Source organism: Bos taurus, chromosome 10 (genome assembly GCF_002263795.3).
Source record: "Bos taurus isolate L1 Dominette 01449 registration number 42190680 breed Hereford chromosome 10, ARS-UCD2.0, whole genome shotgun sequence".
In the NCBI taxonomy this organism is placed as follows: domain Eukaryota; kingdom Metazoa; phylum Chordata; class Mammalia; order Artiodactyla; family Bovidae; genus Bos; species Bos taurus.
Window position 1 is genome coordinate 76,607,215 of NC_037337.1, and position 25,933 is coordinate 76,633,147.

Below are 25,933 nucleotides of genomic sequence, written 5' to 3' on the forward strand. Positions count from 1 at the left end.
AACGATGCGTGCGTGCTTGTGTGTTTCTGGGAGGACACATAATAAGGAGACCTCCTTAGAGGGCTGAGGGAGAAATGGAATTTGGAGAACATGCCTTTTTGTCATGTACATATATATATATGTGTATATATAGAGAGAGAGTTGTTGTTTTTTTTAATGCTTTCTTGGCCTCATTACCTTGGTCAGTCAGTCAGTCTAGTTTTTTGGGAACTACTTTTTTTTTTTTTTTCCTTTGCTACACTGTGTGCATGTGAAACCTCCCCAACCAGGGATTGAACCCATGCCGTCTGCTCTGGAAGCTTGGAGTCGTAACCACTGGACCACCAGGGAAGCCCAAAATATTGCCCTTTTTTTTTTTTTTTTTAACTCTGAGAAAGTATTGCTTATATAGGTTTTTATCCTGAACTTCCTTAGAATTCCCATTGCTATCACAGCTTCAGCACCATTCTTTTTTTTAATGTATATATTATTTATTTATTTATTTGGCTTTGCCAGGTCTTAGATGCAGCATGTGGGATCTGGTTCCCTGACCAGGGATCAAACCTGGGCCCCCTGCATTGGGAGCTCAGAGTCCTAGGCACTGGACCACCAGGGAAGCCCCCAGCATCATTCATTTTTAAAAGTCCTCGGGAAGGATGGTTATACAGTATTAACCGTAGGATGGCTCTTTTGGCTCTGCGAATGATTATTTAGCTTCTACCCTGTGCCTGAGCTCTCTAGCCCTCCCTACAGGATGTTTTTTCCCCCTCAAATGTTTTCCCTTCTCTTTGTTTATCGTCCATCTCTGTTGTGCCATTTTTCCTTCTCTTTCCCCTTTCTCTTCCTGCATTGGGCCCTTCCAGAAGATGTCACATCCACACTGGTGCCAGTGCTGCACAGTTAGCATTGCAGAGCAGTGTTTTTCCTGGTGTCCTTGGTTTTATTATTTTTAATCCCCTAGGTTGTTCATATCAATGTTGTAATACTGTCAGTTTCACAGTCTAAAGAAACGACAGCATAGGCATATGGCAGAGGGGGTCAAAGCACGGAGCCCCAGCTCCATCACGCCTTGCACGCTTCCTGGCGCATCATACACACTCAGTGATGTCAGTTCCTGTTAGAAAGCATCCCCGGGGCCGTCTGCACAGAGTTCACTATTTCCAGTGGGTTTTTTTTTTTAATGTCCTATAAAACCTCATCTGGAATGGGACCTGCTGGGAATTCAGTTTGTAAACAAGAGAGTAAAGCAGTGTATTGTTAGTCTAGGTGACCTGAAGATCATCTTTAAAATTTAGGCTTTCTCGTATCACCAAAAGCCATGTGGGTTTTGTTTGTCGTATGTGTGTTTTAGCTGTGCTGCACAGCTTGTGCGGTCTTAGTTCCCAGACCAGGGATCAAACTCGTGGCCCCTGCAGTGGAACTCACAGAGTCCTAACCACTGGACTTCCAAGGAAGCCCCAGCCGTGTGGGCTTAATCTTTAATATTTCTAGAAATACTGAACACAACTGGTGGGAAGACAAAGATTATAAACAAAGCCCTAATACATAAATGGGCTTCCCTGGTGGCTCAGCTGCAATGTGGGAGAACTGGGTTCGATCCCTGGGTTGGAAAGATCCTCTGGAGAAGGGAATGGCCACCCACTCCAGTATTCTGGCCTGGAGAGTGACTGTATAGTCCTTGGGGTCACAAAGAGTTGGACACGACTGAGCAACTCACTTTCAATACAATAAATAGGTTTTTTACCCAGTATTTGAAGGTCAAGAGAAGGCATAAAGAACAAAATATAACTGCAGGCTATCTGAAGACCTGAACTCAAGACTTACTGCCAAAAAAAAAAAAAAAAAAAGTCTTACTGCCAAGCATTAGTGGCCTTGGAATAGTGTGTGTAGCCAGAGAAGGACTAGTGTCTTTCCTTTGGGCCTAGGCATCCTTCAAGATCACTGACCTCCCTGTCCCTGCTCTGACCCTGAGTGGTTAATGGTTTCCCTCCCTATATTTTAATGTTACTGATAAACAGATTGCATCTCCTCCGATCTGCACAGAGGCTTGCTGTGTAATGAAGATGTATATACATTCTCAATTCAAGGAAGAAAATGTTTATGTGCTGTCAAGTAAAGCAGATTGCAGCAGAATTAGTGTCGAGTTTACGTTGGCTGGGGCAACCCTGGTGGTGTCCGGAAACAGATCAAACCAGCAGAGAGCTGCAGCCATATTCATTTAATGGTGTACCGGGGAAGGGAAGTGGAGGGCTTATTCCCAGGAGGTCTCATAACATGTAAGAATTATTACCAAGGAGTTATAAACCATTTTTGGTAACTGCAGACCCAGGCTGTGGGTGGATAGGGACTAGAATGGGAGAAATGGTATCATCTGTAGAGATCAGATAAACAAGCGATTTTATTGGCACACTGTATCTGGTGATATTAACAAGATAAGCTGTAGGTAGGGTAATTTCTCATCAGATTGAAGATATATTTAGAGCCTGTTTCTCATTATATAATAAAAAGCTACTAATGGAATAGCAGACAATGATATGGGTTTACTTACTGTCACTTAAATGAGTTCAAGGATGACAGGTTTCTTTCATGTATGAAGTACTGGATATCTCATCACATGTATGAGGTACTGGATATCTCATCAGATTGTATGAGGTACTGGATATCTCATCAGATGTATGAGGTACTGGATATCTCATCAGATTGAAGATATATTTAGAGCCTGTTTCTCATTATATAATAAAAAGCTACTAATGGAATAGCAGACAATGATACGGGTTTACTTACTAATTGTCACTTAAATGAGTTCAAGGATGACAGGTTTCTTTCATGTATGAGGTACTGGATATATTTTTTGAAACTCTGACTTAGCATTGGGTTCTAGTTACATTCTAAAGAAAAACCACAATACAGTATTTTATTTATGATTCTATACTGTGTGTGTCTTGGAGGTTGGAGATGAGTTATATGTAATACACCTTAAAGAAATCTGCCCTTCAAATACAAAATCAATTCACCTCTCACCCCAAACCACTTATGAGTTTTTTTTTTTTAAGAAAAGCCCATGGAATAAGATCTATGTCATTAAGATGACCTTTATTGTTTTAATCTGTTGCTTATTTCATTTCCAGTTACTTCCTAATAAGACAGCTATTCTACCCTGTCTTCATCTAGATAAGCTCATCTTATTTTTGCTTGAAATTGCTGCAAACTCCCAAATCTGCTAGATTTAGGAAAATTTGTATCTCAATAATAGCATCTCAGTTAGTTATGAATGACATGGATTTCTTTTGATTTGTTTAAAGTTCAAAACTAACAGCAGGGTCAGTAACCCATCTGAGACATCTTCACATATATTTGCTGAATAAACAAAGAAATTGAACTCTTAATTATAACTACTATAAATTGGTGCTTATAAATGCTTATGGATTTTCCTGTTTTACAGCTTTTGTCTCTAAGATCTTGACAGATTAGATTCAGCTTTACCTTTGTGTGCTAATAGTTCTTTGCTTAATAAGTCTCAGATAAAGCTATAGAATCTTAACAAAAGTAAAATATATTCCTGGAAAAACATCCCCAAATGGGTAACTGAGGTTTACCTATAAAGTATCATGATCCTATAAAAGAAAAAAGATAAGTACAACTACTTTTCAGAAATTCTTCCCTCCATCTTAATGAGTTCTTCATCTGGGGGTGTGCATGGGAGGGGCCAGAGGAGGAGAGAGGAGCTGAGCATCCTGGAGGACCTCACCTCTGGAGCTCCCAGGAGTGCCCTTGTATGTCATATTAAACCCAAAGCAAGTCACTCACTGCAACACCTTTCATTGGTGTTAATATATAGCACACAATGGATTATGTATTCAAATAAATGCTTATGGTGCTTTTCACTAAAGTTTAAGAATCTGTAAATAAAGACTCAAAATGTGTCAAAATACACAACAGCTAAACTGAATCTACCCTCCAGTCAGGCAGGAGAGTAGATAATGCCAGTACCCTTGCTCTGATCAGGACTGGAGTTGTGAGGAACAGGGCTCCAGTTCTCCACCCTCCACTTAACTGAGAGGGACAAGGTTAAGCAGACATCTAGGAACATACTGAAGGGAAACACGGGTAACTTGTAAGCCACTTAATCTTGGAAATCTATACAAGGTATAAAGGATGGGTGAAGCTGGGTTCCTGCGTTCTGAACTGTGTTCAGCACACAGATTGGATCATTTCTACCCGCCTTCTAAGCACTGACTTCCCTGGTGGCTCAGACGGTAAAGCGTCTGTCTACAATGCAGGAGACCTGGGTTTAATCCCTGGGTCAGGAAGTTCCCTGCAGAAGGAAAAGGCAACTCACTCCAATACTCTTGCCTAGAAAATCCCATGGACGGACGAGCCTGGTGTCCATGGGGTCGCAAAGAGTCAGACACGACTGAGCGACTTCACATCACATCTAGACACTTAGGGAGAGAAGAGCCTACTATGTCTTGAGGTTCTGAAACCCTTTGGCCGTGAACCTTGATATCCAAAACTTTCCCAGGAGTGGGTTTGGGTGTAATGAGGTTTTTGTTTTGTTTTTCTCTCTCTTTCTCTCTCAATTCACATAATGTCATTTTCTCTCCAAACAAGGTTCACTGCAAAGTTTTGAATCCTACTTTTAAAATGTGCTGTATGCTGTGACTTAAATATTCAGTGGGGGGATTTATAATGGGATGCGTGTCATTCAAAATTGGATTTAACTACTTTGCTCTGAGAAAAAAATAGAGGAGGCTTTTGACCCGGGTCCCTTCCCCATCTGCCGGCTCGCTCTCATTGGCCCCAGTGAGGTCGCGCGGCGGGGATTGCCGCCAGGCTGGAAGCGCGACGGTCGGCGTCTCAGCGGCCGGGCGAGCTGCTAGATGGAGAGACCTCTGGATCTGCTACCCTCACCGCCCCGCCGCCCCCAGCCCGGCCCCGCCCCGCGCCCGCCCCCTCCGCGCGCATTGGTGCCGCCGCCTGTCGGTCCCCGCGCTCTGGGGAGGGGGCGCCGCGGGGCTGCGGTCCCTCTGCAGAGGGCTGCTCGCTCCCGGTGCGACCGTGGCTTCTGCGTGCCCCGGCGTCCAGCCCTGCGTCGGCCAGGGACCCCGCGGTAAGTGAGGAAGGCGGGGAGGTTGCGGGGCAGAGGGTGCGGGCAGGTGTCCGGTCCGCTGATCGCCTGTGCGGCAGAGTAGGCGGGAGGTGCCCGCTGGACCACCCAAGGTGGCCAGGGTGAGAATCAGGAAGGTCATTTGTCCGCAGACATCTCCAGCCAGAGCGACCCTCATTGGCTCTGTCTGCCCACCTCTTCGTGTTACATCTCCTCCTAGGAGCAGGTGTTGCTGATAGCTTTTCATTCCTTGCCCTTTTGGGGGGAAATATGGTGTGGGGATCCTGGCCATTATCATTGTGCAGAGAACTTGAAGCTGGGTTACCTGTTCCACGCCCCAGCATTTTCCTTTTTGAGTACTTTCTCCTGCGCTCTGGCTCCTGCCAAAGGCACAATCTAGGCGAAGGAGAGACGCCTTCCTCCAGGAGGAAGCTTCGCCGTCAGCACCGGGAGATGGGAGAGACTCACTACTTTCCCCAGAGAGCGGCTGCTTCTCTGCTCACGGGAATATGGGGAGGGGTATTTTCTGTGGCAGTAAACTTGCGGTTCTATCAGGAAATTATAACAGGGACTTTAAGATTGCCGAGGCGATAAAACCATCTGCGCAGGTTAAGGACGAATCAGTTGCAGCTTAGTGTTATGCAAAGTTTTAGTGTCGCTGCCCTGCACCTTCCCCATTTCAGTTAGGTTTTATTTGGATATTTGTTGTATTTCTTCATCTGATATACATTCAAGTGAGCTTCTCAAGCAGTTGTCTTTGGGCAATCTAGGATAATTTCAAATGATACATTTCTAAACATGGTCTAATTTCGATATTTCTATTGGCTCTACATCCTCTGGTTAATAAAAACTCTCAGGCGCTGAGAATTCACAAGAAGGGAGGGGATTTAAAGAGCTATAATCAGCTGTGGTTCTTGTGTTTGGAAGCATATGAGGAGGGACATTGTAAAAATGTTCATATTTTAGTTTCATCATTGTTGTAGGATGACTGTCTTTCTGTCAGAGGAATGGAGTATATAAGACTCAACCTAAGAGGATATTTACTTAGATGATGAACTGATTTTCAGAGTTCCAGTTCCTTCTATGGTTCATGGAATCAGGGGCTACCCAAATAAACCTTCAACAGTGAAGGATTTACATTAAAAAACAAACAAAAAACAGTACAAAGAAAGAGTCCCTTTGCTTATTTTAGGACATCCATCTAAAATTCATAGGATTTTTGTTAGGTGACCACCTCACATCTCTGTTCATTGGTACCCTCATACCACTCTGTGGATTGATTTTAAAATATACCTTTATATTTATGTCACTAATTAGTTTGCAAATTGCATATCTTATCAACTTATTTTTGGCTTTCAGATTAGTTCCAGAGCCAAGATAATAAAATACAAAGAATTTCAAAAGCTTGATTTTAAAATAGCAAGAACTCATTCTGAGTCTTGGTTCAGTTATGAGTCGATGGGTTACATTATGGTTACATGACCATTAAGCAGTTTTAAAATTTTTTGACTAGTGAGTCTAGTGCAGATTAGGATCTCCAAACAATTCATTTTTCTGATGAAACTCTTAAAGCCCAGTTTCAGAGGACAAGCTTTGAAAACAGGCAATCTTGGGTTGAATCTGAGCTCTGTTATCAACTAGCCGTATAATCTAGAGCAAGTTACTTAACCTATCTAGGCCTAGATTTCTTCATCTGTAGATGGTGATAGCACCACCTCCTCTAATGTGGGAGGATTAGAGATGTATATAAAAGTGCTTAGCACTTCCTAATACATAGGAATTGCTCAATAAATGTCAACTGTTTTATCATCATTCACTCTGACCTTCAACTATGTGCTCATTATAGAAAATGTTTGAACAGCAGATACTTAGGAAAAATGTTAAAATTATACAAACAAATTTACAAGTAGAGAATGACAGTAATGTTAAATTTCCCACGAGCATGTATGAAAAGTAGCACCTCCTTCATGGAACATACATTTTTAGAACAGAAACCTTATGGTATACTGGAAAGAACATTAGAGAGTCAAAGTCTTCAGTTCTAACTCTGGCTCTGACTTCATCTAACTGAGACCTTCAACAGGCCAGCTGCCCACACTGGAGTTCAGTTTTTTCACCTGGCTTGACTTGAATAATCTCAAATAATCTCTAAGATCTTTGCAACTTCAGAACTCTTTATTGCATGTAATAAAAAATTACATTAGCTTGCTTATCACCCTGCTCTTCATTGTTTTTTATTGTTTTTGGTGGTGATGGTGATTTTTGTTTCTTAATTTGCAATTCAGAGAATTACATAAACAATTCATAGAAACAGCACAACTCCAGAATTGATAAAATAATAACAGATCTACAGAGTAATCCAAAATGAAGTTTTAACAACAACAACAAAAAAGAGTAAAATAAATTCACAATGAAGTCTTTTGGATAGGGCAAAAACAAACCCCAACTTTTATTCTCCAGTCATTTCAGTAAATTAGTATGTGGGAAATATGCCAGGTAGAATCATATGCATTCAACTGAAATAGTCTCTATAGAAAACAATAGACTGATGGTGAAATAAAATATCCCTCTTTTCTCTTATCAGGTTGCTCCTTAAATAAAACAAAAATCTATCCAGTAAAAGGGCTTTCATGAAGAAATTAGCGAAATTACAATAGAGAATGTAGGCATTTGTATAACTGGAGAAACCACCTAAAATGACCATATGGAGTAAGATGAAAGGAATGATTACATCTGGAAGAAATTTTACTCAGTGTGATATTTTTGCCCACTTTTTTGTCATAATAGACTGCTAAGGAAGAGACGATATAGTTTTCTAGAGGAAGAAAAGTGTAATGTGAAAATGGAGATCACAGTTTCTGAAATACAAGTAGAAAGCAAGGATGAGACGAGATCAGCAGAAATTAGACCTCAGGATGAGAGGCAGGAGGAAAAAGCATCGATGCTCTGCTTCAAGAGAAGAAAAAAAGCAGCCAAAGCAATGAAGCCCAAAGCCAGCTCTAAAGCTGCTGATGCAGCAAAGAAGTGTCCTCCAGAAGCACGAGCTTCTGATCAGCCACAGCGCCCTGGTGGGGCCTGGGACTCAATCAAACGCCTTGTAACACGCAGGAAAAGGTCAGAGTCTTCAAAGCAGCAAAAGCCCTTTAAGGCTAAACTGCAATCTGAAATCAATGCTGAGGATGCTAATCCTTCTAAGAAAAAGGCAAAATCCAGACTCAAGATTCCCTGCATAAAATTCTCAAAAGGAGAGAAAAGAAGTAATCACTCCAAAATCATAGAAGACTCAGACCGCAGTGTCAAAGTCCAAGAGGCTGAAAATCTGGTTACAAAAACTCAGACCCAATCAGATGACCAGGCAACAAAGAGCAAGTCGCCCCAGGATGTAAGGGAAGATGTCTCACAAAAAGGGGACGATGAGGTCTGTGAATCAAATGTGAACAACAGCATAACTTCTCCTGGAGAGAAAGTGATTTCAGTAGAACTTGAGTTAGATATGGGTCATTCTGCTATTCAAACAGGAACTCTAATCCTTGAAAAAGATACTGAAATGCTTGAGGAAAAACAAAGCATTCAACCTCAGCACGTGAGCCCATTGGAAGCTTCGGACACAGAACAGGAGCTCCCAGTGGGTTCTGAAGTTCCTCCCTCATCTGCAGTCCCAGATCAACAAATTCTGGAAGAAGCCAGAAATGGTGTCCTAGAAAGTGGACCAGATTGGAAGGAGCATGAAAGTAGAGAGATTGTTGTTGAGGAGAGTAAGCCAAAAGATACTGAATTGAGCCAGGAACTGGATTTTCAAGAAAATGAGATCACTGCAGAAAAACCCAAACCAGAAGAAAGCAAAAGAATGGAGCCAATTGCTATTATTATCACAGACACTGAAATCAGTGAATTTGATGTTAAGAAATCTAAAAATGTCCCTAAGCCATTCTTAATTTCAATTGAAAATGAGCAAGTAGGGGTTTTTGCTAATGACAGTGGTTTTGAGGGTAGAACTTCGGAACAATATGAAACACTCTTAATAGAAACAGCTTCTTCTCTTGTCAAGAATGCTATCCAGTTGTCTATAGAACAGCTTGTTAATGAAATGGCCTCTGATGATAATACAATAAACAATCGTCTACAGTGACGATCATGGGAGGGAAAAACAAAAGCTTAATAGTTAATTATTTTACATATTCGTGGCATTTCTTTTTTCAGCAACAAATGAGAGATTTAGCATCTGGAATTTAACCCAACACGATTCCAACCTAGAAGTCAAGTGCTAAAGAATGAATCAAGTTATAAAACCCTCCCTACCACTGAAATGCAGCCATTTCTGGATTGGAGGAAGTCAGTACAAATTGCAATGAAAAGTGACATCAGGGGAGTTGCTAAAATGGTTTCTGGAGATTAGAGTGCTTGGGAGAAGATACATTTAATGAATACTTGCAGTATGCCATAAGCTCTTTCATGTCCTCTGATGTCACAAAGCCTGGTTTCCTTTTGATAGTTCAACACTGTGTATAGGTTAATATCGCATTCTGTTTTCAACAACTTTTTTTTTACAGTGCACTTTTATGTTATTTGAAATGATGAATATGGTGAACTGTTTTTGTGAATGTGTGATTTATAGTAGTAAGACTACTGCCTAGGACTTACACTCCTAGGCAGTAGCCTTACCTCAAAACAATACTGCAAACCAAAATATATATGTATATAGTTTGATTAAACATGAGTGGTTTTCTAGTCTTGCTCAAGTTCCTTACAAAAGCCATTCACAAACTACTTCAAACAGGCAAGTAATTACCAAGTGCAAAGGTGTGGATACAGGGAGTGCATTTTCCCTCTCCATCTTTCTTCTACCCCAGAAAGACCTGTGTAAATCCACTTGTGCAAGACCACCTGCTGAAAACCTAAAAAAAAAAAAAAAAAGCAACAACAAAAACAAAAAGTGGAATGTTATTTTCCATCCAGGAGAAGACAAACTTCCCAAGTAACAAGTAATCACAGGTGACACAGGATTCATCTTGCAAGATTAAATCTCTGGAGACTATATTCATCAATCTCTCCTTGAAGAGGGGAGAGTGGATTCAAAGCCAACCTGGCAGTAAAAGTCTTAGGAAATCACAATCAATTCAGTTCAGTTGCTCGGTCGCGTCTGATTCTTTGCGACCCCATGGACTCAGCACGCCAGGCCTCCCTATCCATCACCAACCCTGGAACTTACTCAAACTCATGTCCATTGAGTTGGTGATGCCATCTAACCATCTCATCCTCTGTCGTCCCCTTCTCCTGCCCTCAATCTTTCCCAGCATCAGGGTCTTTTCAAATGAGTCAACTCTTCGCATCAGGTGGCCAAAGTATTGGAGTTTCAGCTTCAACATCAGTCCTTCCAATGAATATTCAGGACTGATTTCCTCTAAGATGGACTGGTTGGATTGTGATTTATTAGGAAATCACAATAATTTAATGAAAATATTACTCATGCTTGCTCAAGAATGAGCCAAATACATAGCTGAATAGAAAGTAGAAAGTTATTACTAAAGTACATTATATTTTAAATGGTAGTATTCTTTCATTGTGCCTATGTGTTGAGAGACACCAGTAAACATTTTACATGAATATTGAAAATTTACTTTTTCATCAGTACTTAGTCCAGCTAATCCCTTACACAAAAAAATGAACTTAATATAGCAAGAAGGGCTAGTGTTTTATTTAGTTATTTAAATCATCGATCTCAGTGATTGCCATATTTTTTGAAAAAGTAATTGTTTCAGCCTTTCCTTGTGTGAAATAGCCATAAGACTGCAATACACTTCCCTACCTCACAGGTCAGGGTTCACATTGTACAGTCCCCTACTGAGTGACAGTGTCACTCTGAAAGTAGATGAAATAGCTAAGAACTTTCACTTGAGTTGTAAGGTACTTGTTAAAGGTATTCGTATGTTCTTAAAGAAAAGAATGTATATTAGATGATTTAAAACGATCTGGTGACTTCCTGCATTATTTATGGATTGCATACAGAAAGTATGTGCTAATTTGTCCCTTAGAATCTAGTTTCTTCCTTTAAGTACCTATTGAGACCTCTGGCAGAAGAATGTGGCTTTGGAACTAAACCAGATAATGGATATTATTAGCAAGATTGTTTGTTGAAGTGTAAAAGTATTTCCCCAGATTTTCCTCCCTTCATGCTTATAATCTTGCGGGGAGGGAGCGCAGGGAAGGAAACTACCAGTCCTTCAATTTAGCAAGATGAAAAGTGGATCTTTCAAAACATGACCCAAGAAATCAATTTCTTTTAATTATATAACTCTTAAACGAAAGACTGCTAAGTCATCCTCCCTAAAAATACTTTTTAATTCACTATATGTGGTGCTAATGGACTTGGACAGCTACCAGCAACTACATATTTAAAAGTGAGCGATTTTTAAAAAAAAACTGACTAAAGTTGGTGCGTTTTACAGAGTTTTGAAGAATCCTGCCTTCATTTACTGCAAGGATGGCTCAAGCCAATATACTTGATTGTAAGTTTTTAGTAATTTCTCATGAATGAGCAAAAAGTATAGCACTTACCAGTTATTGAAAATATTTTCAAATGTTTAGGTGTATTTATTTGGGAGTTTTAAAAACATGTGAGATAAATATGTGTAATGAATATTTTCTAAGACTAAGTAGTCCTAGGTTTCTGCTGTTTTTCTTCCCTTTGTGGTGTGATACATATTTGGTTAGAATGTATTATAATTGAGTGTTTTTGTGATGAAATGTGTACTTTATTTGCATTCATTCTTAAATGGTTTCTCCTCCATCTTTTCTATTGAGAATATCTGGTGAATTAAGTAAGTAGGATTCCAGTTTGAAAAAGGAATCCAGAAATGCACTGGTCTCAATCTGATTATTCTGCTACATGGCCAAATTCTACTACTGTGAATTCTAAGATGATCTAAATTGTTTTGCTCTTATAGAAATAATCAAGAATCAGATGACTTAGGAGTCTCTCATAAAATATTTTTTATTTTAAGCAATTTGACCTTATATGTAAGACATGAAGTGAATGTAAATAGGTTCTTATTCAATTCACATCCACTTGATAGTATTAAAATATCACTTAAAATGCAATTTAATAACATTAATTTTCCTTTAAATTTGCTGTGGTATAAATGCTGCTTTTAATGAACATTCATCAATTAGCTGGGATTCAGTTTCTCTATTTTGTGTAGCACTAGCCACTTAGCATTTTCTCAAAGTACTTTATAGGGTATAAAAATAGTCCCTGGTAACATTTAAGTAAAGGCAGCAGGAAACAAAAGAACATTCAAGTAGAAATTAGGTTCCCTGCCACCTCCTCCACCTCAAAGAACAATAAGCATGTGGCACAAATAGAGTTCTTCAGAAAAACTGTCTGCATAATTTTCTTCGAAGATAATCTATTTGACAGCACGAAGTTTGTGATCTTAATTGGTCTACTATTTAGTGAAGTCTTAGACACTCGATTGATGTATTTCTGAGAGAATACGTTATTTCACCAGTATGCGTGACTCACCTTCCTGCTAAAGGCTTTTAGAAATACAGATTGTGAGAGGGCACCAGTCCAATCTGGCTTCTGCAAAAAATCCAGAGTTAACTTCATCTGTAAGTTTCTAACTTCAAGTTGCCTTATTTTTTATAGTTTAAGAATTAATTTGAGGGGGGGACAGTTTACAGCAGAATTTTTAACGTAACTGTTAGATTTCAGAATCCTATTGTTTGAAGAGATCCTCTTAATGTCAACTTTATTCAGATGTGTGAAGTCTGCTTTTTAATTTCACCTGATACTCAATACATTAGGGGTGGACTTCTCTGTCTGCCCTTTCTGCATTTTTAAAGATCTTTATTTAAGGTTTAGAGTTCTTTAGGTTCAAATTCCTGTGATGTTTTACTGTGTAACTTACAGTTTCTTAGTATACAGAATTCGAATTTTCAGTATATAGTACATTTTATGGTACATTTTTGAAAAGATTTTTTTGTAATCCTTAGTTAACAAAAAATTTAACAGAAAGCAACTACTTAAATTTAGGTTGAATTCAATGTATTCAATGTTTTGGGTATGACACATCCCAAACACTGATAAAGGGGACAGGCTCTCTGCCCTTGAAAAGCCCAACCTGGGAAACAGCAGCAACTGAAACTGGGACCAGGGTTAAGGAAAGAGCCACAGGGACGAGCACTGTGATGCACTGCGGGGGAGACCAAAGAGAGGAATTCATGTTGTCAGGTGTGGGGAGATGGTCATATAAGTACAGGGGCAGCTTGATAGCATTTGGTTTCTAAGTAGTTTTAAAGGATATTCCTTCTGATTTGTGAACAGGTGCAGGAAAAAAGCCTGCACAATGTTACATATTTATAGTAGTTCTTTGTCTGTAAAAATGTTAATTGGATGAGCTATTATGAAAGCAAAAGTTCTAATTTGTATTTCTCATTAAAATTAGTACTATATTACTGTGGATCAGATGCAAATATTAAAGAAATAATACTCTGTAAAAAAGTTTTAATCTGAATTAATAATATGTACTGAATATTAATATAAAATAAATGTGATATTGGTTCATGTTTATTTACCCAGGTCTTTTAAGAGAAACATGGTATAGTACATTAATTTCCTAAAACCATAAAGATCACAGATGGAAACTGAGTTAGCACCACCAAAAGTTTTGCTCTGCTGAGTGTTGGCCAGATTTTATGATGACATGCCTAAAAGAGCCCACCTCCAGCAAAGAGAAAGAAAACACCTTGAACTTGAATTCAGTTTCACTGAAATAATTCCACCTAAAGGGCAATTCTGACTGTGATGCCATCTATGAGCCTGACAGAAGTACACTTGCTTTCATCTCTTGCTGTTCTTGTATTTTCTGTATTAACTGACACATTGTTAATAATCTATATGGTTACCAAATAACTAAGCAACCTTGATGCAAAAAAATGCTTATTCAGATGGTGCCTGCTAAAGCTGGATGTTTCAAAGGTTCTGTTTACTAAGACACCAGTTTTCTTCCCTAAACACTGACAACCCTGTTTTTCTGAAGCACAGACCAATGACAATAATTAGGCTCTAGGAAAGAATGTGCTTTCCAAACCTTGGGATCAATTTAAAGTTGATAACATCTTAAAAGTCCTAAAACTAAACTTAGTTCTGAAGTAAAATGTCTTGTTAATGTACACTGTATATACGGTATTTAATATTTCACACTTTGTGGAATTAAAATTTTTTATTAAGTCACATCTTTCTAATTTAAGAGAATAGTACATAACCTTTTGCAACACTTGTCCTCACAGGCAATTCTGCCCTTTATGCTAAGTCTGGAGCCCCCAATCACTTTGTGAAGTACATACCTTTTTTTCCCTGAAGCTTGAGATCATTGGAGGCTAAGTTTCTGAACTTAGGAAAAAAGAGTGAGTAAATATTTATCTGTACATGAGCACACTATACATTCACAGAAAATCCTCAGCAAAGCTGGGCACAGATACCACAAACAGTTAAGAAAAACCTAGGTGAGGGGAGGATGCCTCCTAGGGTGGAAAACTCCTAAACTTAAACCTGTCTCTAACTTATCGTAACAGCAATGGTAGCAGTGTCTAGCAGTTTCTGCATTTTACAAGACTAGATGCACTTTCTTCACAATTTGTTTCATGGCTAGACTCAAATAGGACTTTTGGCCTTATCTTGATCTTTGCATGCATGCTAAGTCACTTCAGTCATGTCCAACTCTTTGCAACCCTATGGACTGTAGCCTGCCAGGCTCCTCTGTCCATCGGGATTCTCCAGGCAAGCATACTGGAGTAGGTTGCCAAGTCCTTCTCCAGGGGATCTTCCCAACCCAGGGACTGAACCCACGTCTCTTACATCTCCTGCATTGGTAGGCAGGTTCTTTACCACTAGCACCACCTGGGAAGCTCTATCTTGATCTTTATGACAGTGCAATTCTGGGGCTGGGATTAAATTTTTCCTATACTTTTCTCAGCTATAACTGTGGCCAAAAAAACAGGTCTTCCAATTTTGTACTCCTGAGAGATGTTTGTGCATGCTCAGTCACATCCCATTCTTGGCAACTCCATGGACTATTGCCCACCAGGTTCTTCTATCCATAGACTTTTCCTGGCAAGAATACTGGAGTGGATGGCCATTTCTTCCATCTAGGAGTGACAAAAGCAGGTGCAGTCATTTGTATACTTGTACTCAAACCTTTGAATCCCAAATCCATATGGTATCTGCAGGTCACAGGAAGGTCTGGTCAGTACAGTGACAAGCGGGCTTCTGGACCACATCTGTGACCAGTCACAGTCATGACTAATGCAGCTACAGGCGTGTATGCTCAAGTCAATCAAATATCTTCATATATAAACTACAATGCAGAGGTTCCATGTGGAACAGCCATTTGTAGTATAAAAACAGAGTATCACCTCTCCTTTAAACAGGTCAACTGAAACTCATGTTTCTATCTCCCTGATCAGAATGACTAGTTGTCCTCTGTGTAAAGCTGAGATGCACCAAATGCCAAAATAATTGGTCACTCACAATTCAATTCAGGTGAAAAACTCCACCTGAGTTTTTGATCTTTTATCCAGATGTGCCACAGCCTCATCAGGAATTTGTCTGATTTGAGTGAATTTCAGAATCACCTTTTTAGTTTCATGAGTTTTTCTCTGTACTCTTAATGTCTAGATGGTGGTTGTTGTTTTTTTCTTCTGACCCATGGAAGGATTAATAGTGAATGATAATCATTATGGCTCATTAAACTTTAAGACTTTTCTATATTTATCTGGGTGGTCTTAATCTTTTCTTCATTAAGGTGTAATTTACATACAGTAAAATCCACCCTGTTCTACAGGTGCACAGTTCTACAAATTTTAACAAACACATGATTGAGTCACCTAGGGAGTATTCATTTTTTCTTCATTGTTCTTTATACCACCTGTGTATTTTAGTTTAATATAATTTCCTGGCTAGACAAGTGAAAACTGTCACTTGCTGCAGAAATTCAAAATAAGGGCTTCTTAAATGAACATTTAAATCAGGATAAGGAAAGACAGGGCTGCCCCGCACAGCTGTGCAAACTGCAAGCCTAACGCCAGAAGTATGCATTTGGTGAGTGGCGCCCCCTAGTGTTATTGTGCATAATTTGCATGGCTCTACATGGTGGGTCTGAAGCTAACCATCAACTGGAGAAATCTGAAAAACTGTGGTTAACAGTGAAACAGGAGACGTTCGGCATTTAAAAAAGGTGTTCTCCATTTATATGCCTTTCCTCCCAAATTTTGAAATGCTGTGATAGATGACAGGTACCACTGAGCTCATAGCATGGACTGTGTGCACATATGTAAAAGAAGGGCACTGTGGGAAATGAGAACTGGTCCAGTAAAAAAATCTTTTTGAGATGCACTCCACTGGAACCTTTGGTCTGCATTTCAAAACCTTTTCTCTTATCTCTGCAAATGTTGTATCCTTTTCCTAAAGAACTACACCATAGGTTCTTTAGATTTTCCTCCCTACAAGGCACTTGGTACAAATGCCAGTTATCAAAAAAACTATTTTTTAAGAATTAGATACTTACCTACATATGGTTTGGACTAAGTACCATATGGCTTCCCTTACAGAAAAATGTGGCAGAGCTAAATTCGTAAGATCTCATTCCTCAAGGGCCTGTTTGGTCCGCAAGAATCTAACATGAACCTTCTCGAAACTGAGTAATAACATAGATCATACAACAGATGACTTCAGATGATGAAGGCCTCCTTCTTGCACAAGCTTCTCCTCCACTTCCCAAGAGAGCCAGGACTGCTGTACAGAGCAGCCCTCACATAGCACTGCTGTTCCTTCAGATTTCTGACATGAAAGGACACCAAGATTTCTAGCAGCTTAAAGGAAGATCTTTTATTTCAACATTATATAAATTAACACTGGAAGAGAATTTGTCTGGGAGGAAACAGGTTCATTGTCCAAGCTGGTTAATCAGTTGTAAAATAAATGTAAGAGAAGTATTTAGTGATGAGGCACAAAGCCCGAGGATAATATTAATAGCACTACTGCAAGCAGAAACGGTGGAGAGGAAAGGGTAGCCTGCATTCACTCAGCACTGGAAGGCACAAGAACTCTATGAGAGAATGTCTCAGCCTACTCAGAGAATGAAACTGGCTGGAAGGAAGCAAATGAAGACGGAAAAAGAACACCCTTAGAAAGTCAGTTGTTAAATCACAGTTGAAAATAAAGTAAGTTCCAGAAAATAATATACAGGCTAACCTCACTGGCTGTGCATATGAAGGAAAGAAACAAAAGGTAAGAAACTAGGAAGTATTTACTCATATGTCCCTGGATTTATCTACTAACCCATCAGAACACTAAAAACTGAGTTTGATGCCTGATTAAAGGAACAAATGTGATTGAGACTAAAATGCCTAAGGCTTAATGGTAAAGAATCTGCTTGCTATACAGGAGACCCGGGTTTGATCCCTGGGTTGGGAAGATCCCCGGAGAAGGAAATGGCAACCCACTCCAGTGTTCTTGCCTAGAGGATTCTATGGACAGAGGAGCCTGGTATTCTGCATTCCATGGGATCGCAAAGAGTCATACACGACTCAGCAACTAACACTTTCACTTAATGTTAAAGACTTACAAGCATCCTTAGAAATTATTGATATAAGAAGCATACTAAATGATATTTTCAAGTTACCTGCTGCTATACAGGTAAATTGGGAGCATCTTGATCAAAGCAGGATGTCAATATATTTCAGTACCTAATATATTAGGGAATGCTAGGAAGCTTCTCATTAATCTTGACTCTATAAAGTGAGACAAAATCCCAAAGAAGCTAAGTACTAAATAAATTTGAATTAAATAGTGATGCCAAATTTGAGCATAAAGTTCAGTTCAGTCGCTCAGTCATGTCCGACTCTTTGCGACCCCATGGAATGCAGCACACCAGGCTTCCCTGTCCTTCACCATCTCCTGGAGTTTGCTGAAACTCATGTCCATTGAGTCAGTGATGCCATCCAACCATCTCATCCTCTGTTGTCCCCTTCTCCTGCCTTCTGTCTTTCCCAGCATCAAAGTCTTTTCCAATGAGTCAGTTCTTTGCATCAGGTGGCCAAAGTATTGGAGTTTCAGCTTCAGCATCAGTCCTCCCAATGAATATTCAGGGCTGATTTCCTTTAGGACGGACTGGTTGGATCTCCCTGCAGTCCAAGGGACTCTCAAGAGTCTTCTCCAACACCACAGTTCAAAAGCATCAATTCTTCGGCGCTCAGCTTTCTTTATAGTCCAACTCTCACATCCATACATGACCACTGGAAAGACCATAGCCTTGACTAGAGGGACCTTTATCAGCCTAGTCAAAGCTCTGTGAAAGGCTTTTAAAAGGTACACTGGTGCCACCTTTTGGCCAAATTAAATATTTATACAAATTACAACTTATGATCACATTTTAATTTCACAGAGAACTTATTAGGGACACAATTGTTTAATTCAAAGATTATATGAGTAGATTTTAGACAGTCCTGTTGCTTAATACATCTACAATTTTTAATAATCACATTTTTATCTTTGAAAAGATGGGATAAAGTTAATACAAATAGAAATTTAATTCTTGGCACCACTGACATTTTGGCTGGACAATTCTTTGTTGTGGGGGCTATAATCTGTGCTGTAGGATGTTCAGAGTACCCCTGATTTATCTACCCACTAGATGCCAGCAGCAACCTTCTTCTAGCCCACCCGGTTGTGACAAATATCTCCACACTGCTAAATGTCACCATGGTGAGGGGGGATCACCCAGTGTGATAATTAACTTTATGTGTCAACTTGACATGGCCACGGGATACCCAGAAATTTGGTCAAACATTATTATGGGCGTGTCTCTGTTTCTGAATGAGTTAACATTTAACTCAGTAGACTGAGTGAAGATTTCCTCTCTCATGTGAGTAGCCCTCGTACAATCAACTGAAGGCCTGAACTGAACAAAAAGGCTGACCCTGCTGAGAATAATGGAACTTCTGCCTATTAGCTGGGACAGTGGGCTTTTCCTGCCTTTATGAGTCTCAAGCTGCAAAGTTTGGACTGGAACTACCTCACCTGCTCCCTGGGTCTCCAGCCTGCCACCTGCAGATCTTGGGACTTGGCCTCCATATTTGCATAAGCCAATTATTTATAATCAACCAGTCAATCTCGTTCTCTCCCTTCTCCCTCTCTCACAAACACAGACACATACACATACTCGCACAGTGTGGTTCTGTTTCTCTGGAGAACCCCAATTAATACATCCTGGCTAAAAATCGCTGTTGCAGATTCCACTACTGGAGGGATAGTAAAAAGGGGAGAGAGAAAGGAGCAAAGCAAGAAACTTCCAGGAAATTACTAGATACTACCTTTCCAGAGATACCAGCTGACAAGCACTTGATGAGGACACAACTTTTCTATTAACACAGATTATTGCTGACAAGAATTGGACCCACTGATGCATTTTTGCATCACACATCCAAAATGTTACCTGATACAGAGACTACTTACCTCAACACTAGGAAGACAACATTTGGCAGACACTGCTGTAAAATAAGAACACATTCTATAAGCTGAGCTAATAAAAAGTTTTGTTTATGATCAAGCCACATTAATTTATTTGTCATGATAAAATACATGAAATTCACTGTTTTCATTCCAAATGGAGAATACAAAACTTTCTGAAAGAATATTTCTGAAGCAAACTCACAATACATTAGGTGGAAGAGTTTAAGCATACAATATATTATTGATTTCAGTCTCTTGTATTGTATGTTACTATGTGTTAGTAGTACTTTGAAGATTTCTTCAGGGGGCCTTTTTCATTGTACAGGTTTTGGGGGTTTTTTGCCTGTGCCACATAGGTTGTGGGACCTTAGTTCCCCAACCAGGGATCAAGCCCAGGCCCTCAGCAGTGAAAGCACAGAGTCCTAAACACTGGACAACCAGGAAATTTCCCTTTTCCTTTTTTTTTTTTTTGGTTTAAATTTTTTAAGTCCAAGTTTCTTTGAAAGCATTTTAAGTTGATATTTGATTTAATCTGACTAAATGACTATTTGGCACAAAACAGAAGAGTTGATGACAGTCCATTAATTGCACTGGAACAATATCTACTAAATAATCAAGTGTGGACAGATACACACTGAAGCACAAAGGATTCTTCAGGTCTTGAAGACAAAAATCACAGTTTGTAATTCCTTACATTTAAGACAGACAGGCTAAGGACTGTATAATCTCACCAGTCTTCAGATAGTCCAACCATACACATACAGAAGTACAGCAAAGAATAATAATTTACAGATTTCATTCTTAGGAATTTAAAAATTATAATAAAAAACCACAGAGCTACATTTAGTTTAAAACATACAAAGATACAAGTTACTTTATGAAATTTCTTCACACGGCCTAGTTTTTACCTCAATTAGACAAAAAATGGATACTTCTCAAGGATCTGAGTTACAATATCAAGAATTCACCTGTGCAAATAAACATCAATGGAATTATACATTTTCCAGACTATCTTTTCCCATGATTAATAAGTATTTCCTTCAGTTTTAAGTGAAGCCTTTTCCAATACTATTTTGATAGAACATAATACATTACTGTTATTATCCCTACTCTATTCCCTGTCTCTATCTACTTTTTAGATGATGCACATCAAAGAAATGAAAATGGTATTTTCTCAACTGCTTTTGTTCCTTTTCCTATATATAAATATGTTTGGGGGAACTTTCAATAACATTGAACTTGGAAAGTTTTCATTCCCAATAATGCCAAAGAATTACTATCTTTCTTGTTAAAGGCTAAAGAGAAATACTTAGGATTAAACTAAGGTAGAATAGGAATTCTAGCAACTCTGCTGTTTCTAGAGTATTTCTAAAAAGTAAAAATTTTGCCAATTAATTATTGAGTATTAAATAGTACATGACCGCTTCTGAAGACATTCTAGAATTTATGAGTTGGAATACTAAAGTTAAAGGTTTCGCTAAAACCATAAAGAATGCAGAATGTAATTTTCTTTATATGGTTGGTTTTTTTAAGTCTTTATTGAATTCATTACAATACAGCTTCTGTTTTTATGTTTTCGTTTCTTGACCCATGAGGTATGTGGGATCTTAACTCCCTGACCAGGGATTGAACCGGAACCCCCTGCGTTGGGAAGTGAAGTCTTAACCACTGGACCACTGGAGAAGTCCCTATATGGTTGGTTTTTATCAATAATTCTGATATAACTTACCACAATTTTAAAACAAATCCTCACAACACCCCTGTGAGGTAGGGATTGCTTTCACACACTTTACAGATGGAAAAGTGAATAATAATTCAGAGAAAGAAATAATAATTTCAAGAGATAAATCCAGAATGTTGGTTTTCTTATAAGGCAGACTGCACTTATCAGATACTGAGTTTAACAATATGCTAACAAGAACAAATACTGCAACAGTCAGTTTTCCTCCAGAAAACAACTATCTGTGGGACCTAGAAAAAAGGGAAAACTCTAAGCTGATCCAAAGAGGAAATGTCTGTTTAGTACTTGCCTGACACACTAAGGTGCACGCAGCACTTCCAGTTTTAAGAGTTTGACAATCATTATGCAGACCATACTATATGGCGAAGATAACAGCTCCATTTTATAAATGATGTAGTCAAAATTAAAGTGTTTAGCTGGAGGAACTTTTTTATACAAGGTAGATTTTCTTAGGAATCATGTCTTTAAAAATACTCAGGGCACAATATTAATTATAAAATAATTTTTAAAATATTCCTGTTGAACAAATGAAAAAGATAAAACTGGAATCATTCCCCATACCACTACTCACTGGCTCTCTGGAAGCCAGGTTTGGGGATTTTTTCCTATAAAATGGAGTATTCATTTTCCCACTTCCTAATACAGACAGAATACTATGAAGATGAAGGAAAGAACACTTGCTTTGAATTCCTAATATTAAAAAGAACCTTATGAATAAGAATAAAAATACAGTTAGCCACTCCTTTCTTAACACTCAACAAAGTAGATAAATGTCTGCTTTAAGTTAATGTTGTCTATTATGGACAGTCAGCCAAAAGCAAACTCTTGCCTCATCCAGACTCTGCCTTGAACTGCTGTCCTATCCACAACTCATATGCACACTAAATCCCATCCTTTAAGCGACACATACTTTTTGTGTCAAGGACTAATGACTGACCAAGTAGGAAAGGAAACAGAACAGAAAAATCATGAAAATTTTTATCTAAACAAGAAAAAATAAAATTTTACTTGAAGGAGGCTAGGGAATATATCCAGAATAGCCTAAGATACATGAAATCAATGTTAATATTTGTGTTCACCGTATGTGATGAAGTCATTGAGGACAGCGTAAGTTTGAATAATTGCTGAAATGATTTAAGAATATGATTATATGAAGTTCTGATACTAAAGAGCAATGCATTTGTTTTAACTACTGACTGATACAACTGACTCTCTATCAATAGCTACTTAGATTTTGTTCTTAGCACGTTAATCCTGACCCCATGAGGCTTCACATCCTTTTCTAGGACAGAAGTTCAACCACCTTAGATAATGCCCATTGGTTTTCTTCATTCACTTCTTAAGAAAAACTTACCACTTCATAATCTACCTAAACTCACTGATAACTCAGAGAAATCCTTGCACCCTTAAAATGAGATGGATTTCTCTCTGAGCTCTTTCCTGACTAAACTCAGACACTTAAGGAACTCTGATGTCAGGAACTATGAAGTGTGCAGTCATCAGGGAGATTAAAGAGTTTTTGTATGCAATTAAATTATAAGCTGTAGAAACCAAATTTATTAAATTTACTAACATACTTGTGAGAGTTAGAATTTAACAGGGGAACATACAAAAAAGACGAGGGTGTTCTAAAGCCTCTCTCTTTGGTTATTCTTGACTATCTAGTATTTAAAATTTAAATATATCAGAAACAATTTAGATCTATCCTCTGTGGTGAAGTTTGACCAGCTTTTTCCCAGCTACACACAGCAGAAGAATCTGTCGTGCGGTCCATCAATTTTAATTTTTCTGGGGTTTTAGCTTTGTAAGTTTCACTATTAGAAAGGGGAATTAAGTTGACTCACAGAGGGAAGGCTGGTCATGATTTTTAAACATAGTTCTAGTACACTGACTGTATCTACTCTGCTGGTTTTATGTACCAGAAAAAAAGTGAAAACTGTGCCACTGAAAAGGTACCTTTTCAGGTTTTTGTTAGAAAATTAATGTCTGGGAGGGGGGTTCAGGATGGGGAACACGTGTACACCCGTGGTGGATTCATGTTGATGTATGACAAAACCAATACAATATTGCAAAGTAATTAGCCTCCAATTAAAATAAATAAATTTATATTAAAAAATAAATTCCTTAGCTAAAAAGGGGAAAAAGTAAAGGAAATTAATATCAACTCAATCTATAAAATCTTCTGATACTATGGATAGAAAGATAATTTGTATTCTACCATTTTCCTCTTAAGCTCATATAAACCTCTTGTCATAAAAATCTCAAACTGCTCTTAATTTCTTTAAGAAAACACTAGATTAAGGTAACACCACCAGGGTGTCAGTCCACCAGATCTGTCTGAACTGCTGTCTCTAACACCGGCGGCATCTACACTTACTACATGTATGTATCTTACTAAGTTTTTGTGTGTTTCTGACTCTTCTCCTTTTCTCTCTTTTAAATAAAATACTTTTATTGAAAATGAGGTATGCTCAATGTTAAATAAATAAAATCACATAATGGCAACCCACTTCAGTTTTCTTGCCTGGATAATCCAATGGACAGAGGAGCCTGGCAGGCTACAGTCCATGGGGTCACAGTCAGACATTCTGTGGGGTCACAAAGAATCAAACCCCAGTATCTGACTGAGTGACTGAGCATGCACACACATGCATGCAAGATGTTGCAGAACTAGCAAATAAACAGTAATTTTAAATTATTCATGATTTGGTATAGTTATACCCTCAAACAAATGTTTCATACATTATAACATATTTATATACTAATATAACTATTAATTTCCTATATGGCAGAAAATATTTTAAAATAATCCTCAGAGGGGCTTAATTCATGTGGAACATTAACCAAAAGTGATAGTTTAGAACATTCTTTAAAAAAGATTACACTTATTTCATATTCAATTTGCTTTTACAGATTCTACAACCTGAAAAAACTTCCATACTTCCACATTGATTTCTCATTTCTAAATTGTGATTTAACTGAGGAAAAGACAGCCCTAATTAGAAGGTTACATTTAGGCAGCAATGTATCGATATATCTTTACAATAAAAAGATGTAGTATATACAACCTTAGAACTATGGATAAATGGTAAAGAACTTGAGGAGGAAAATAATTTATGAATAAAAAACCACATGTGGATTTCCTTTTTCAGAATTGATATAAAAATTCTGAAGGAGAAACTGCTACTCAACCAGGATAGTGTCCACATTTTCTTGTGTGAGTTCTGACTCTAAGGCACAGGACGAATCTAACTGTTCTTGCGACAAACGAGAACTTTTCAGGGGGATGTCAGACCAGCTGTCACAATATGGCGGAAATCTCTGGGCTAATGCATTACCGAACCTTTGGCATCGGTTAAACCTATAAGATTTACCTTTGTGTGTGTACATGTGCTCCAGCAATTGGCTCTTTCGGAGAAACTTATGACCACAGATGGTACAGCTGATTTTTCTTTTCCTTGAAAAAGAAAAATTACAGTTTAATTCTACTGGCTCAGTGTCTTTGGAGATCAAAGACACTTGACTGATCTGCAAAGGCTCTGTGGCACCCCGGTTTGGGAGGTCGGGCTGCTGCTCATTCTCCTTGACAATAAAGGAGCTGAGCCTGCGGCATTCAAGAGCCTCGCTATTTTCATTAAGTGGATGCACTTCACCAAGGTCATTACTCTCCAGAATGGAAGCAGGGACACCAAATGGGAGGGATCCAGACACGTGGGTGTGGAGATGTTGTCTTAGATTACTACGGGAATCAAAACGTTCCCCACAGTAATGGCATAAGTGTATTTTGATACCGCTTTCAGTGAAAGTGGGGCCTGTCACCTCTGATGAAGGTGAGGGGCGGCTCTGGGAGATCACAGATTCTGGGTCACATCTCTCCTGCTTGATGGACACTGGGGGCTTCTGGTGTTCCTCCAAGGCCTGGGAGGCAGGATGGGCCCTCTGCTGGTCTGCACTGCCATCATCCAGCCCAATAGCAAGAGAGAGCTGCAACTGGGGGTGGTCACCCTGGACAGCAGCTCTGTTTCCATTGTTATTGGAAGGAGCTTCCTTGACCTCCAGCCCTGGTTTGACAGCTGTTTTTTGGGTCGTTGAGATCTGAATGCCATATAAATTTGAGGACTGCACAGTCTCTGGTGAGAACACTTGATTCATTTCAGTTGCAATGTGAGAAAGGTAGTCGGCGTGAAGAAATCGAATCCCTTCCTCCAAACGACTATGGTCCACAATCTGTTTTGGCCCTTTCCCCGTGTACATAATGTGCAACAAATAGCTGAATATGTCAGGCTGGATGTCAGTTGGTTGTATTTTTATGCATTCACTGTTAAAAACAAAAAAACAGACCCACACAGAATGAAACAACCCAGTTGGCCTTTTAGTTAATAGCATACAGTCTTAGGCTAAAGCAGTTTCTTCCTAACTTCTAATTTGACAATCTGCCTTGATGAAACACAACAACAAAAGCTCAGATTTTCATTGTATACCAGATTTATGGCCCAGCACCAAGTCTTCACTTATTCAATCTACTGCCTAAAGTTAAGAAACACAGATAGTCTGATTAGTTCAACATTTAGTGATTCCTAAGTGACAGGCACTT

General features: G+C 38.9%; 2 protein-coding genes across 9 annotated transcripts in view; one reads left to right on the forward strand and one right to left on the reverse strand.

The window, feature by feature from the left end:
* Positions 1-5,008: 5,008 nt before the first annotated feature.
* AKAP5 (A-kinase anchoring protein 5) lies at positions 5,009-13,652 on the forward strand. Of its 2 annotated transcripts, XM_005211928.5 has the most exons (2): positions 5,009-5,089; positions 7,671-13,652. In XM_005211928.5, the coding sequence occupies exon 2, from the start codon at positions 7,929-7,931 to the stop codon at positions 9,213-9,215; it is 1,287 nt and encodes a 428-aa protein (XP_005211985.1). In that variant the 5' UTR covers positions 5,009-5,089; positions 7,671-7,928; the 3' UTR covers positions 9,216-13,652.
* Positions 7,243-25,933, reverse strand: part of ZBTB25 (zinc finger and BTB domain containing 25) — a 34,713-nt gene continuing 16,022 nt past the window's right edge. The window contains exons 3-7 of one of the 7 annotated variants that reach the window (XM_059890567.1): positions 24,714-25,657; positions 19,602-19,636; positions 14,435-14,480; positions 12,609-12,668; positions 9,893-9,981 (exon numbers count right to left, since the gene is read on the reverse strand). In XM_059890567.1, the coding sequence (XP_059746550.1) occupies positions 12,616-12,668; positions 14,435-14,480; positions 19,602-19,636; positions 24,714-25,657 (1,078 nt within the window). In that variant the 3' untranslated portion in view covers positions 9,893-9,981; positions 12,609-12,615. Of the gene's footprint in view, positions 9,982-11,501; positions 15,236-16,947; positions 18,383-19,601; positions 19,637-19,672; positions 25,658-25,933 lie in introns of those variants that run through there. The other 6 variants (XM_059890570.1, XM_059890568.1, XM_059890571.1 and 3 more) reach the window with 6 other exon arrangements.